The following is a 15,818-nucleotide window of genomic DNA, read 5'->3' on the forward strand; positions in this document are numbered from 1 at the left end:
GGTGTCTGGGGGAATCCCGCCAAGTGGACAAGCACCACATTTGCAAAGCCTTCAAGCTGAGGACCAAAAAGGAGCGGGACTTTAGACTTAAGCAGCTCCTTATGGAGGCGGCACTTAGCCCAGTCCCTTCCTCCGTGCACTGGGACTCAGCGTTGTCTTCCGTGTGCAGTGCCCCTGCGGCACCGACTGATCCGGCATCGCGTTCGGACTCTGCTAAAGACTCGCAGCGTCAGGCCTCCCCCAGCACCTCTACCACCGCAGCGCCGGTCCCTGTCTTCGGGCCAGAAGAAGCAGCCCAAGAAAGTGCCGACTGCTTCTTCTTTGTCAGTTCGACAGCCACTGACGCTTCCTGCACCGCAGCCGGAGCCGCATCCATTGCTGGAGTGCACAGGACAAGTAACAGCTCCTGTGCCATTGACTCCGGAGTTGCAAGGGCCGTCGACTCCGGTGCATGTTAGCTTCCCCGTGCACACCACAGTTGAGCTAAGGTTGCCCTCCACGCCAGAGACTTGATTGCGCTCACAGAGCCGACTCCCCTACAGAACAGAGGCATCTCTGATACGACCGCCATCACCGAGTGAAGCAGGGCAGCACTGGTCCCAGTCCTGATCTTGGTCCCGGCACAGATCCTGTTCTCGACACCGGTCGTACTCACGACGACGCTCCAGCTCGCGAAGATCCGAATCGCGGTACACTCCCAGTACCTGTCAGAGCAGCACTTGACCTGGAGCTGATCCCAGCGCCGGTCTCGCTGAAGGTCACCGTCAAGATCCAGATCAGGCTCATGGTACTGATACAACCGCAGGCACCAATAGACATCTCGATACCGTTCTACATCTTGCCACCAGTCCCCAGCACCGTACAGCACCGGGGGACTCCGCGCCGACATGTTCGGTGCCATCTCGCTCCGCCTCCCTGTCGTCAGACTGACAGGGTGGCCACCACGCCCAGGGTGAGGATGGTGCAGGACAGTGGCTGGATGAAGGCCAGGACCCGGGCCAAGGACCTCCACAGTGGTCTTTTTGGACCCCCTGGGCATACTATCAGGCCCAAGGGGTTCCTTCAGGAGCTTCCCATTCCACCCCTTTGGAGCCCCGAGTACCGGAGGCCACTGTCGTCTTCCCCCTCCGCCCCCCTGGGGTTATGAGGGGACTGCTCCAGCACCAACACAGGCTCTTGCCGCTAGCGTGGTGGACCTTGGGCAACATGTTCTTCCACATGAAGACCCCACACAGGATCCCTTAGTCCTGGGGGTATCTTCCTCATCCTCGCCTGATGAGGCAGTGGCAGGGACTACGGTTTCAGGCCCTCTTCCTATGGACTTCCGCGCCCAGCAGGAGCTGCTCCGCAGGGTGGCATGCAATATGAACCTCCAGGTAGAGGAGGTGGTGGAGGTAGAGGACCCATGGTTGATATTCTGTCCACGGAGGCACCGTCCAGGGTGGCCCTCCCAGTCGTATGGACTATAAAGGCCAAAGCCAAGACAATCTGGCAATCGCCAGCCTCCATTCCACCTACGGCCAAGGGGGTGGAAAGGAAGTACTTTGTCCCCCTCAAAGGAGTACGAGTACCTCTACATGCACCCCCAACCGTGTTCCCTTGTCGTGGCTTCGGTCAACGAGAAGGAGCGGCACGGTCAGCAGGCCCCGGCGCCCAAATCAAAGGACGCTAGACGCCTAGACTTGTTTGGGTGCAAGGTGTACTCAGCAGGAGGCTTGCAGCTCAGGGTGGCCAACCAGCAGGCACTCCTGAGCAGATACGATTATAATTCGTGGCACTCTATGGAGAAATTCAAAGAGTTGGTTCCACAGGAGTCCAGAGAGGAATTTGGAGCTCTAGTGGAGGAGGGCAAGAAGGTGGCCAGAACCTCCCTGCAAGCCTCTCTGGACTTGGAGGCTAGGACCCTGGCCTCAGGCATAGCCATGCACCGCATCTCCTGGCTGCAGGTCTCTGGCTTACCACCAGAGTTGCAGCAGACCCTCCAGGACCTACCCTTTGATGGCCAGGGCCTATTCTCAGACAAAACAGACTCAAGGCTGCAGAGTCTGAAGGACTCGAACTATTATGTGCTTTCTGGGAATGCATACCCCAGTAACGCAGAGAAGAACCTTCAGACAGCAGCCTCAGAGGTCCTACCCTCCCCCTCGGCCAAGACAGGACTTCTTTAGAAAACTCTGCCGAGGTGGTAGAAGAAGACAAACTGGCCACCAAGCCATTGGCTGGGCCTAAGCAGAACTTCTGAAGGTGCGCCCAAGGACGGAGCACCAGTCTCCATTCAGGATCCTTTTCTGCCTTTCCAAGATCTTCTCTCCCGTTTCCTCCGTGCGTGGTCTCACATAACATCAGACCGTTGGGTCCTTCGCATGGTGGAAAGGGGTTACTCCCTTCAATTCCCCCCCACACACACACACCCTCCTACCCCGACCCTCTTCAGGGACCCTTCTCACGAGCACCTCCTCCTACAGGAGGTCCAATCACTCCTAGCTGTGGGGGCAATAGAGGAGGTTCCAAGAGAGTCAAGGGGCAGCGGTTTTTACTCCCGCTACTTCCTAATCCCCAAGGCCAGCGGCAGGCTTCGGCCCATCTTGAACCTACACGGACTCAACAAATTCATGGTAAAGTTGAAGTTCAGCATGGTCTCTCTCAGGACCATTATTCATTCCTTAGATCCTGGAGACTGGTATGCCGCCCTCGACATGAAGGACGCATACTTCCACATTGTGATCTACCCAGCGCAGAGACGCTTCCTTCGCTTTGTGGTCAATCAGCAGCACTTTCAATTCACTGTCCTTCCTTTTGGCCTATCTACGGCCCCCAGGGTGTTTACCAAGTGCATGGCTGTTGTGGCTGCCTCCCTTCATTGACAACGGATCCAAGTGTTCCCATATCTCGACAACTGGCTTATTCGAGGCCGCTCCAGGAATCAGGTCCTCCAGGAATCAATTCTGAAGCACTTAGAGGAGAGGAAAGTGATCAGGAACAGTCAGCATGGATTCACAAAGGGCAAGGTATGCCTGACTAATCTAATTGCCTTCTATGACGAGATAACTGGCTCTGTGGATGAGGGGAAAGCGGTGGATGTGTTGTTCCTTGACTTTAGCAAAGCTTTTGACACTGTCTCCCACAGTATTCTTGCCAGCAAATTAAAGTAGTATGGGCTGGATGAATGGACTATAAGGTGAATAGAAAGTTGGCTAGATTGTCGGGCTCAACGGGTAGTGATCAATGGCTCCATGTCTAGTTGGCAGCCGGTATCAAGTGGAGTGCCCCAAGGGTCTGTCCTGGGGCCGGTTTTGTTCAATACCTTCATAAATGATCTGGAGGATGGTGTGGATTGCACCCTCAGCAAGTTTGCAGATGACACTAAAGTGGGAGGAGAGGTAGATACTCTGGAGGGTAGGGATAGGATACAGAGGGCCCTAGACAAATTAGAGGATTGGGCCAAAAGAAATGTGATAAGGTTCAACAAGGACAAATGCAGAGTCCTGCACTTAGGACGGAAGAATCCAATGCACCGCTACAGACTAGGGACCGAATGGCTCGGCAGCAGTTCTGCAGAAAAGGACCTAGGGGTTACAGTGGACGAGAAGTTGGATATGAGTCAACAGTATGCCCTTGTTGTCAAGAAGGCCAATGGCATTTTGGGATGTATAAGTAGGGGCATTGCCAGCAGATCAAGGGATGTGATCATTCCCCTCTATTCGACATTGGTGAGGCCTCATCTGGAGTACTGTGTCCAGTTTTGGGCCCCACACTACAAGAAGGATGTGGAAAAACTGGAAAATGTCCAGAGGAGGGCAACAAAAATATTAGGGGACTGGAACACATGAGTTATGAGGAGAGGCTGAGGGAACTGGGATTGTTTAGTCTGCGGAAGAGAAGAAGGAGGGGGGATTTGATAGCTGCTTTGGATCTAGACTGTTCTCAGTGGTAGCTGATGATAGAACAAGGAGTAATGGTCTCAAGTTGCAATTGGGGAGGTTTAGATTGGATATTAGGAAAAACTTTTTCACTAGGAGGGTGGTGAAACACTGGAATGCGTTACCTAGGGAGGTGGTGGAATTTCCTTCCTTAGATATTTTTAAGGTCGGGCTTGACAAAGCCCTGGCTGGGATGATTTAATTGGGGATTGGTCCTGGTTTGAGCAGGGGGTTGGACTAGATGACCTCCTGAGGTCCCTTCCAACCCTGATATTCTATGATTCTGTGATCAGGTGCAGTCTCATGTTCAGTTCATCATGAACATGTTCAGCTCATCATGAACATGTTCAATCGACTGGGCCTCCTGCTCAGTGTCGTGAAATCTACTCTGGTACCAACCCAGAGGGTAGAATTCATAGGAGCAGTCTTAGACTCAGGCCTAGCCCGAGCACTTCTGCCAGAAGCACACTTCCAATCCCTGGTAAACATCGTCCATAGCCTGCAAAACTTCCCAACCTCGACCGTGAAAACATGCCTATGCCTCCAGGGACATATGGCCTTTTGCACATATGTGACCATGCATGCCAGGCTGCGGCTACTTCCACTCCAAGCCTGGCTATCAACAGTATACCGCCCAGGTCAGGACAGCTTGAGCACGGTGGTTACCATCCCACCAGGGATACTGGCCTCTCTAGACTGGTGGCTGGACCCCAAATCAGTGTGCGAAGGGGTGCCATTTCACGCTCCGCAGCCCTCCGTGTCCCTAGTCATGGAAGCATCATCCCTGGGATGGGGAGCTCACCTCGGGGTCCTCTGTACACGGGCTAAGGTCGGCAGGAGAGTTATCCCTGCACATCAACATACGGGAACTCAGAGCTGTGCGCCTGGCGTGTCAGGCATTCCGAGTGTGCATTCAAGGCCGTTGTGTTGCAGTCCTCACAGACAACACAATGGCCATGTTTTACATCAACAAGCAAGGGGGAGCCCGGTTGTCCCCCCATGTCAGGAGGCCACTTGTCTGTGGGAATTCTGTATAGCCCACTCGATCCATCTGTTGGCGTTATTTCTCCCAGGAGTCCAGAACACCTTAGCGGACCACCTCAGCAGATCATTTCAGACTCACGAGTGGTCGGTTCGCCTGGACGTCATCCACTCTGTCTTCCTGAAGTGGGGCTTTCCCCTGATAGACCTATTCGCTTCTCGTGAGAATTGGAAATGCCAAGTGTTCTGCTCTCTACAAGGACGCTCTCCAGGTTCCCTGTCAAACGCCTTCCTCGTACAGTGGGAGGATCACCCGTGCTACGCCTTCCCTCCATTCCCACTAGTCCACAGGGTCCTGCTCAAGCTGCGCAGGGACAGAGCCTGTCTGATTTTGGTCACCCCAGCGTGGCCCAGGCAGCACTGGTTGGTATACAACTCTCCTAGAGCTGTCAGTAGACACTCCAATTCCATCATGCGTATGATAACTTGGCTGGTGTCCCAACTACACACCTTACCGCCCACTCTACGCTGGCTCAGGCTTCACCTTCTGCTTTCCTGGCACACGTACCCATACTGGAGATATGTAGGGCAGCGACTTGGTCATTGGTGCATACCTTCGCTGCCCACTATGCAATAATTCAGCAGTCCAAGGGTGATGCTGCATTTGGTTCAGCGGTCCTTCACTCCGCGACATCTCACTCCAACCCCACAGCTTAGGTAAGGCTTGAAAGTCACCTAATTGGAATCGATATGAGCAAGCACTTGAAGAAGAAAAGATAGTTACTCACCTTTGTAACTGTTGTTCTTTGAGATGTGTTGCTCATATCCATTCCAAACCCGCCCTCCTTCCGCTCTATCGGAGTAGCCGGCAAGAAGGAACTGAAGGGGCACTGGGTCAGCTGGGGCATATATCCGGCGCCAGGAAGGCGCCACTCCAGGGGGCGCCTCAGCCGACCCACCGAGTATTGCTGGGGTAAAAATCTTCCGACAATCGTGCACGCAGCACACAGTCACCTAACTGGAGTGGATATGAGCAACACATCTCAAAGAACAACAGTTACAAAGGTGAGTGAGCGTCTTTTTTCTTAGTATTATGAGTCTAAGTGTACGCTACTCAGGGGGAGAGAGAAATTAGAACTAATGCATTTTATCAAATTCTACAAATACCTTAGATAACTTTTCTACATAAAAATGTCACAATTTTAAGGCCCCACATATCAGAACTTCCTAGGATGAGAAGCAAGTGATATGTGCCCTTTTGAAAAACCAGGAATCTTCTTTCAAATAGTACAGAGCACCTGTTTTAAGTCTTTAGGGTCATGAAATATTTGACCCTAAACCTGTTAATGATTCAGAATTTTTGTGTATTGCACATTCTCGGTCTTATGTAAGTTCTTTGGGAACATCTGTCAGGTTGACTTTTTTAAAATGACAGCTGATCAAAGCTGCCTGAGCTATTGCAGTTGTTAGACACTGGCCCAAAGGAGACGGGTTAGGGGCAGAGTGCAAGTGAGGCAATCTAAGGCATATGATAAATGCAGTTTATCATTTATAAAGCATTTTGCCAGTTGGACAGACCCACTTGGGTGACAGTCTGCAGTGCAAAGGGTAGCCATTTTTTTTCAGATTAACTTTTTGATTTTAAAGAGACAGGTTTTGGTCCTGTATGAATTTGGCCTAAACCTTCCAATGGTGGACTCAAGCTCATTAGCATGACTCCACCTGTCCCCATTAGCGGTCTCCTGACAGTTGCAGTTCATAATATTCTGTGATCTTTTGCAGAATGGAAGTGTGTATTACTTTTAGGGGGGTGGGGTTGTTTTACTTTTGTATACTACTTACAAGGTAGAAACATTCCACTTTTAGTACTATGTGCAAATGTGTGAAAGAGAGGGTGTAAAACGTACTTTTAAATGGTTGGGGAATCAGTACTGCATGCACTTTTAATGTAACAAAGATACCCCAAAAAAAAAAAAATCTGCCAAGGAACTGGTCTTATTTATTTTTGGAGTTTTGAAATGTTGACACAGTTCCCTCTTACTGGTTACAACTTACTAGCTGAGAGATGGAAAGCTTGATGTTTGATCTGATGTATGTTTTCAGAGCTAACTACTGCTCTCTCGTTAATAACAGCTTTTGAAAGTGTGGGGTCCACACACACACGCTGAAGCTTTTGCGCTGTAGGGCGCACTTTCATTAAATTGGTTTATATTTGTTCCCTGAATAAGGACATAAATACTCGTTTGGCCAAAAAAAAAAAAAAAGATAATTGGATTGATTCAAAGGTGTTCACCTAAGCTATCTGTTTAACAAAATGACTGATTTACTATGTATCTGAGACTAACACATTGATTCATCCACTATGCACTTATTCATTTTTGTTAAGTCTGTGGGTACAGCTATGAATATCTGCCAGGATATATAACTAAATAAATAAACTATCATAAAATAATTTTTCATGTAGAAGAGTTTCATAATTCAACACTTTTTGGTTAACAGAGAAAACTAACCACTGTATTGTTCTTGTTTTTGGCAGAGATGAAAGAAGAGGATCTTATGAATATGCACCTGATCGTACTTACTATGAGACTGTTAGAACTCCAGGGACGTATCCTGAAGATCCTAGGAGAGAATATCCTGCACGAAGCAGAGAATTTTATGCAGAATGGGATCCTTATCAAGGAGATTACTATGACCCGCGATATTATGACGATCCACGTGAATACAGGGATTACAGAGGAGATCCTTATGAACAAGATATAAGGGAATACAGTTACAGACAACGAGAGAGAGAGAGGGAAAGAGAGCGGTTTGAATCGGATCGGGACAGAGATCATGAAAGGCGGCCAATTGAACGCAGTCAAAGTCCAACTCATTCCAGACGTCCACAGAGCCCTGGAGCGTCTCCCTCACAGTCAGAAAGGCTTCAAAGTGATTCTGAAAGGAGGATCTACAGCAGGTCTTCAGATCGTAGTGGGAGCTGCAGCTCACTTTCTCCTCCAAGATATGACAAACTTGACAAGACGCGTCCAGAGCGTTATGCAAAAAATGAGAAAAATGATAAAGAACGTGCATTTGACCAAGAGAGAATAGACAAAGACAAACGTTTGGTGAGGAAGGAGAAGCCAGAAAAACTAGAAAAGGATAAAACTGATAAGCAGAAACGAAAAGCAAAAATTCATTCACCAAGCTCTCAGTCTTCTGAAACAGACCAAGAAAATGAGAGAGAACCCAGCCCTGAAAAATTAAAGGGCAATAGTAAACAGAGTAAAGAGAGAGCTGATAAAGAAGGGACAGCTAAAAACCGTCTGGAACTAATGCCATGTGTGGTGCTGACTCGAGTAAAAGAAAAGGAAGGGAAAGTTATTGATCAGCCTGCTTTGGAGAAACTGAGAGCAAAGCTTGATAATGACACTATTAAATCTCCACTTCTTGAACAAAAAGTCCAGACATCTCAAGTTGAGCAAACAAAATCTGACCAGTCTAAACTGGAACCTGTTAGAACTAAGGTGCCAAAAGAGAAGGTTCTTGCCAGTCATGTAGAAGTAGTTGATAAAGAGGGAAAACTAAAGTCCAAGAAACACTTGAAGACAGAGCAGACTACAGAAGGGACAAATGCAGTAGATCTCGACAAGTTAGAGGCTCGTAAAAGACGTTTTGCTGATGCAAACTTGAAACCTGACAGGCAAAAACTGGACGTTAAAAGAAGCAGCCAAGACGAGGAAGATGCTGCACGCATGGTCTTGAAAAAGCAACTTGATGTGACAACTTCATCTAGAGAAGTTACAGTGTTAAGGGAAGGAGAATTGGAAAGAAAGCCCTTGAGGAAAGAGATGCTTAAAAGGGAATCTAAAAAAATTAAACTGGAAAGACTTATTACTGTTACCAGCCCCAAAGATACACAGGAGCCTGCTAACGTTTCCGTTGGGATTGGCTTGCGTCCCTGTTTAGAACTGCAGCCTAGGCTAGGAGAACCTGTTGATGAACCAGTGGAAACTCAAGAAATCCTTTCTAAAAAACTTAATCCAATAAAACCACAGCACAAGCAAATGCAGCTGTTAGATGATCAAGGAACAGAGAGCGAGGACATGAAGAAAAATTTCTGTGGTCTTCCCGAAGAGATGCCGGACCATAAATTTGGCCAGGAGAAACCTCAGTCAGCTGATACAGAAGAGAAAATTGGTATTGACATTGATTACACACAAAGTTACAGAAAACAAATGGAGCAAAGTCGCAGATTAAAACAGCAGATGGAAATGGAGATAGCAAAGTCTGAGAAGTTTGGCAGTCCAAAAAAAGAAGTAGACGAATATGAAAGGCGTAGCCTGGTTCATGAGGTGGGCAAACCCCCACAAGATGTCACAGATGACTCTCCACCAAGTAAAAAGAAAAAGACTGACCATTTTGATTTTGAAATTAGCACTAAAAGAGAGAGGAACTACAGAAGCTCTCGCCAGGTGAGCGAAGATTCTGAAAGGACTGCCTGTTCACCTAGTATCAGACACTTTCCTTTTCATGAGGATGATGACACCCTAGATTCCCCAAGGCTAATGCCATTAAAAGAAACCAAAGAATCACCTAAAATAGAAGAAAAGGGTCTTTCATATTCCAATATGACTGTGAGGGAGGATTCCCTAAAATTTAATCCCTACGATTCCAGCAGAAGGGAGCAGATGGCAGAAATGGCCAAAATAAAGCTGTCGGTACTTAGTTCTGAAGATGAATCAAGTCGATGGGAATCTCAAGTGAAACAAGAGCCTGGTAAAGTTGATATTAGCTTCCCAAGTAGTATAGTTAAAAGAGACAGCATACGAAAACGGTCTGTACGGGACCTGGAACCAGGGGAGGTGCCTTCAGATTCTGATGATGACAATGAAAATAAACCCCATTCTCCTAAAGCCTCATCATTATTAGAGAGTTCCAGGTTATCTTTTTTATTAAGGGACAGAGAAAGAGAGGAAAGGCTGTCAACTTCTTTAGAAAGAAACAAATTTTACTCCTTTGCATTGGATAAGACAATCACACCAGACACAAAAGCCTTGCTTGAAAGAGCTAAATCTCTCTCTTCATCTAGAGAAGAAAACTGGTCTTTTCTGGATTGGGACTCAAGATTTGCTAGTTTTAGAAACAATAAAGACAAAGAGAAAGTTGACTCTGCTCCAAGACCTATTCCATCTTGGTATATGAAAAAGAAAAAAATCAGGACTGATTCAGAAGGAAAACTAGATGACAAGAAAGAGGATCATAAAGAGGAGGAGCAAGAGAGACAGGAATTGTTTGCTTCTCGATTTTTACATAGCTCAATCTTTGAACAAGATTCCAAGCGTCTACAGCATTTAGAAAGAAAAGATGATGACCTGGACTTCATTTCTGGTCGAATATATGGGAGACAGACTTCTTCTGATGGGAGTAACAGTGCATCTGAGTTGGTGCAAGAACCAGTTGTTCTTTTTCACAGTAGATTTATTGAGCTAACCAGAATGCAGCAAAAAGAAAAGGAGAAGGATCAAAAACCAAAAGAAGTGGAAAAGCAGGAAGACAATCAGCCTAAGACTCCAGAAACTGTTCCTGATAATAAAGAACCGGAACATAAGTCGTCATTAGTTGGGCCTTCTTCAGTCACAGTTGTAACTCAAGAATCAGCAGCAGTCATATCTGAGAAGGTAGCAAATGAAAAAACAGTTGTGGATATAACGTCTGCAAGAGAAGAAAGGCCATCTGAACTTGCTTCAATAACAGAAGAACCAAAACCTCTTCCTGAACTTGTTGCTCCTATCAAAGTAGAACCACCTGAGCAACTTGAACCTCCCCAAGTAGTAGAAGCCAATAAAGATGTCATTCCTGCAACTCTGGCTTCTGAAGAAGACTCGGTATCTACAGAGCATCCTTCATATTTGGATACAAAGCCGCCTACACCAGGAGCTTCATTTTCACAAACAGATATCAACGTAGACCCGGAACCTGAAAACACACAGTTGATCCCACCACCTCCCAAATCAGTTCAAAAGTCTGATGAATCTAGCAAATCTAAAGAGGAAAATGCCCTACCTGCTGCTGACACTGATCCTAATTCAAGTCAGAAAGCAGAGGTAGTTGCTGATATTCTGCCTCCTGTTTCTGACAATGACATGGAAGTTGAACCCCCAGTTGTAAAAGATAAAAAATCATACAAAAGTAAACGTTCCAAGACTCCTGTTCAATCAGCCACAGCAAATGTCACAGAGAAACCTGTCACAAGGAAGAGTGAAAGGATTGACCGTGAAAAACTTAAAAGATCGAGCTCTCCTCGTGGGGAAGCACAGAAACTTTTAGAATTGAAAGTAGAAGCAGAAAAAGTTTCAAGAAATGCTGCTAAATCTCCTAGTGCTGCAACAGAGCCAGAAAACATAGAGCCAAGTTTGCCAGTAGGTCGAACTAGACGCAGAAATGTAAGATCAGTTTATGCTACCACAGGAGACAATGAAGGCCCATCTCCAGTGAAGGACTCGGCAGAGGTAACTAGATCTACCAGAAAAAGAGGAGAGAAGGAGCCTCAGGAGACTGCAACAACTGTTCCTACCACACCAAGAAGAGGAAGGCCTCCAAAGTCACGCCGTAAGCCTGAGGAAGAAATCTCTCCTATTAAGACAGAACCAGTACAACAAGAAGCAGAAGAGACTGAGACTAAAGAAACAGTGGAAACCCCTAAACCTGCAGAGGGATGGAGATCTCCTAGATCCCAAAAACTAACACATGGTCATTCATTAGCTGCAAGCAGTCAGCAGGGAAAAAAAGGGAAAAATGAACCGAAAGCAGATATCACTGTAGAATGTGAAGAGGCCACTGAAACAGCTGGTCAAGAACCAAATATTAGTGAGAACAGTAATAAATTAAAGGCTACAGACAAAGAAGCAGCAGCAAGTGAACAGAAACGTGACAGAAAAGAACTTGATATGGACAAAAATCTTCCAGAAACCCCCACAGTTGAGATTGTAGAGAAAAAAAATCCCTCAGAAAAAGCTACTAAATCCAAACGAGGAAGATCTAGAAATGCCAAGACAGTTGTAGATAAAGCATCCTTGTGTCTGAAAAATGTGGAAATACGTCTCAATGTTGATGAAGTCAAAGGTGCCCTGCGACCAAGTGAAGAGGAAGTAGAGCCTGTGGCAATGTCACCAGCAAAAACCAAAAGTCCACAAAAAGAGGACAGTTTGTCACCCCATTTTGTAAAGAATGAGCCAGAAGATCTATTCCAGGAAACAGAAAAAGAAATTATGCATGAACCAAACCAATCACCAGAAGCTGCCCAGTTAGCAAAGCAGATTGAACTTGAACAGGCTGTGGAAAACATTGCAAAGCTCACTGAAACACCATCAGTTGCTGCCTACAAAGAACAGGCAACTGACGTGTCTGAAGTTCGTCAGGAGGAGGAGGGAGACAAACCTGCACATCAGGCTAGTGAAACAGAACTGGCAGCAGCTATTGGATCCATCATCAATGATATTTCTGGAGAAACAGAAAGCTTTCCTGCTCCTCCAACTTATCCTGCAGAATCAGAATCTGAGATACCTCCAGAACCAGTGGTGGTACCATCCTCTAGGGAAGAAATGGAGCCTGAAACTGATCAGGCAGTTAACAATATCTTGGAAACAGAAGCTGCTGTTGGACCCTCTGGCACTACCCCATCAACAGTAGAGGCAGAAAATAAGGAGGCTGAAGTGAGCTTCAGTGAATCTTCAAATTCTGCACAGGAAGCGGAAACGTTACAGGAAACCGAAGTTTCTCGGAAGGAAAAAGGCCGTCAAAAGAGCACGCGGCAAAGACGTAAAAGGAGCGTGAGCAAGAAAGGGGATACCGCCGAAGTTAGTGCTTTTGAGCCTGAAAGGGTACAAAGTAAGTCTCCTAATGCCAATGAAGTTAAGGCAAAACCAGAAGAAACCTTGAAAGATGAAAAGCAAAATAAAAACTCTGTTCAGGTTTCTACTGAATTGAATATTACTGATGCAAGCAAGGCTGCAACCACTGAGAGAATTTCTCATGAAGCTGTTTCTGAGAGCAGTGTCCCTCCTAAAGCTCCTCCTGCTCTGGATCTACCTTCCCAGCCCGTTCCTGTGGATGATGTGAGCCAAACTGGATTCAAGCTACGGTCAGCTATTGAAAATGCACCCGTTACTCCACCGAGTGTTTCAAATACGACCGTTCCTGCAGTTTCTTCTGCAACTGCGACAAAATTACCCACTCCTGCACCAGCTGGGATAGTCCCCCTTCATTCCAGCACCACCAGCGTGACCGAATGGATTGTAAGGCATGATGACACCCGTGCTCGTTCCACCCCACCACCAGCTCTTCCCCCAGATACTAAAGCATCTGATATTGATACAAACTCCAGTACCCTGAGGAAGATACTTATGGAGCCCAAATACGTTTCAGCAACTAGCCTTGCTTCTACGAATGTCACAACTTCTGTTGCTGAACCACTTAGTGCACCTCGTTTGGAGGAGGCACCTCATCCTCCAGTAGAGGCCATAAAACCAGTGTCAGAGGAAAAACCAGCAGTTCCTATCACTAATGCTTTGGATCCCCCAGTAGCAGAGGCGCCAGTTTTCAGTGAGAAAGAAAAATTAAGTACAGTTATTGCCCCCAAAGCTACTTCCGTTATAAGCAGAATGCCCCATAGCATTGATCTAGAGGAAACTCCAAGGATAACATTGATGAAGCAAGTCCCCCAGACCCAGACATGTCTAGTTAATGCCCCTTCACCTAAATACAAGCAGAGACCTAGCACAAATGATAACAGCAGGTTTCATCCAGGATCTATGTCTGTTATTGAAGATAGGCCAGTGGAGACTGGATCCAGCCCAGGTCTGCGAGTAAACACTTCAGAGGGTGTTGTACTTTTGAGTTATTCAGGACAGAAGACAGAGGGCCCTCAACGAATTAGTGCAAAGATCAGTCAGATTCCCCCAGCAAGTGCTGTTGATATAGAGTTTCAGCAGTCTGTGTCCAAGTCACAAATTAAACAAGAACCTATTACTCCATCGCAGCCAGCACCCAAAGGCTCTCAAACTCCCACAGGATATGGGAATGTGTCCACCCATTCTTTGGTACTAGGAACCCAACCTTACAATACATCACCTGTGATCTCCTCCGTTAAACAAGAACGGACTACCTTAGAGAAATCTGAATCAGGCCACCTTTCTGTCCAGACTCCTGCTTCTCAGTCGGGGGCTGTTAAAGTCCTCTCCCAGACGGTAAACACTCCACCTGTACTAGTTCACAACCAGATGGTACTCTCTCAAAGTGTAGCTTCCGTCAACAAAAAACTTCCTGATCTGACTGCTCTGAAAGTGGAGACTAAGGCTCTTCAGCCATCAAACTTGAGCCCTGGGGTCAGTCCTCATCACCCTTCCCTATCTGGTAAAATGCATTCAGAAGCAAACCATGTCAGCTCAGGACCCAACACCCCAACAGATCGGGCTATTTCTCATTTGGGGGTTACAAAACAGGAGCCACATTCCCCACGTACAAGTGGGCATTCTCCCTCTCCATTTCCAAGGGCTTGTCATCCTGGCAGTACCTCATCTCCAGCTTTATCTAGTAATACCTCTGTCATGCTGGCTCCAGGAATTCCTGTGCCTCAATACATATCCAGTATGCATCCTGAGCAGTCTGTTATAATGCCCCCCCATAGTGTAACACAGACTGTATCCCTTGGCCATCTGTCACAAGGTGAAGTGAGAATGAATACCCCTCCTTTGCCTGGTATTCCTTATGGCATCCGCCCAGAAGCGCTCCACTCTCCCAGAGCAGCTCTACAACCTCAGTTAGAAATTAGACCTCAGAGATCCAGCACACCTCAGCCAGCTCCAATAAGAGACATAGTCATGCCTCCGTTATCTTCTCAGCATCCCCCAGAAGATGAGATGCATTACCATCATACTGTGTGTAGAGGGTCAGCCCCTGTACAGTCCGACGTGTTAGTAATGCAGACAGATTATCGCATGCATGCTACAGGTATAAGACTCGACCAGTACAATGTGCCTCGAGATGTGAGGATGATGATGCACCCACACATGGCAGCAGTGGGTGACCACCACCCTGAAACTAGACAATCCAGAACACCAGAAGGGTCTGTGAAAACTCCCCCAGTCAGCAAGACTCCACAACCTGGAAAAGAGGCACCCAAGTCTTCTGAAGTCAAAATGGCGCACTCTCCCCACAGTGAGCCCCGGCTCCTCAGCGTCCCTCCCAGCAGCCAGCTTCCTGGACTGCCTTTGACACAGCCTGTGGTTGTACCTCATGGAGTACAGATCATGCATCCTGCAGGGAGTTCCTTTCATGATTATAGATCTGTGTATGGCGACATGAGAAATTACCATGCAGCAGCCCAGCTTGGTCATCCTCAGTTCCCTGGAGCATCGCCAATTGGTCTGTCTTCACGGAGTATGACCCCATCTCAGGTGAGAAAATTATGATTTCCTCTGTTTGGTTTTCTTTACCTGAGTTTAAAACATACTATGATAAATATAGTCCTAATGCAATTGCATTTGACTGCAGTGGGAGTTACAACTGGGATGAGTTTGGCTCATTCCTCATACACTGTGCCCTCTCCATTTAGGGTTGTGTTTTAAAGTACTACAATGCTAAAAATCAGTTATTTTTGTTTGAGACATATGGGATAAACACCTTTTTGAAGCTACTGGGAAGGAATTAAGGGGGAGGATCCCCTAATTTATTTTCTTTTTATCATAACAAGGCTCCATTCTGGGAGTGCTTGAAATCTTTTAAAGAAAAGGAGTACTTGTGGCACCTTAGAGACTAACCAATTTATTTGAGCATGAGCTTTCGTGAGCCACAGCTCACTTCATCAGATGTGTACCGTGGAAACTGCAGCAGACTTTATATACACACAGAGAATATGAAACAATACCTCCTCCC

General features: G+C 46.9%; 1 protein-coding gene across 6 annotated transcripts in view; it reads left to right on the top strand.

Annotated features, from left to right (window-relative positions):
• The window catches only part of SPEN (spen family transcriptional repressor), a 101,321-nt gene that overhangs the window by 78,893 nt on the left and 6,610 nt on the right, over positions 1-15,818 (top strand). For all 6 annotated transcript variants that reach the window (XM_048825457.2, XM_048825461.2, XM_048825464.2 and 3 more), the window contains one exon: positions 7,438-15,340. In XM_048825457.2, the coding sequence (XP_048681414.2) occupies positions 7,438-15,340 (7,903 nt within the window). The remainder of the gene's footprint in view (positions 1-7,437; positions 15,341-15,818) is intronic.

This window comes from Caretta caretta, chromosome 18 (genome assembly GCF_965140235.1).
Source record: "Caretta caretta isolate rCarCar2 chromosome 18, rCarCar1.hap1, whole genome shotgun sequence".
In the NCBI taxonomy this organism is placed as follows: Eukaryota; Metazoa; Chordata; order Testudines; family Cheloniidae; genus Caretta; species Caretta caretta.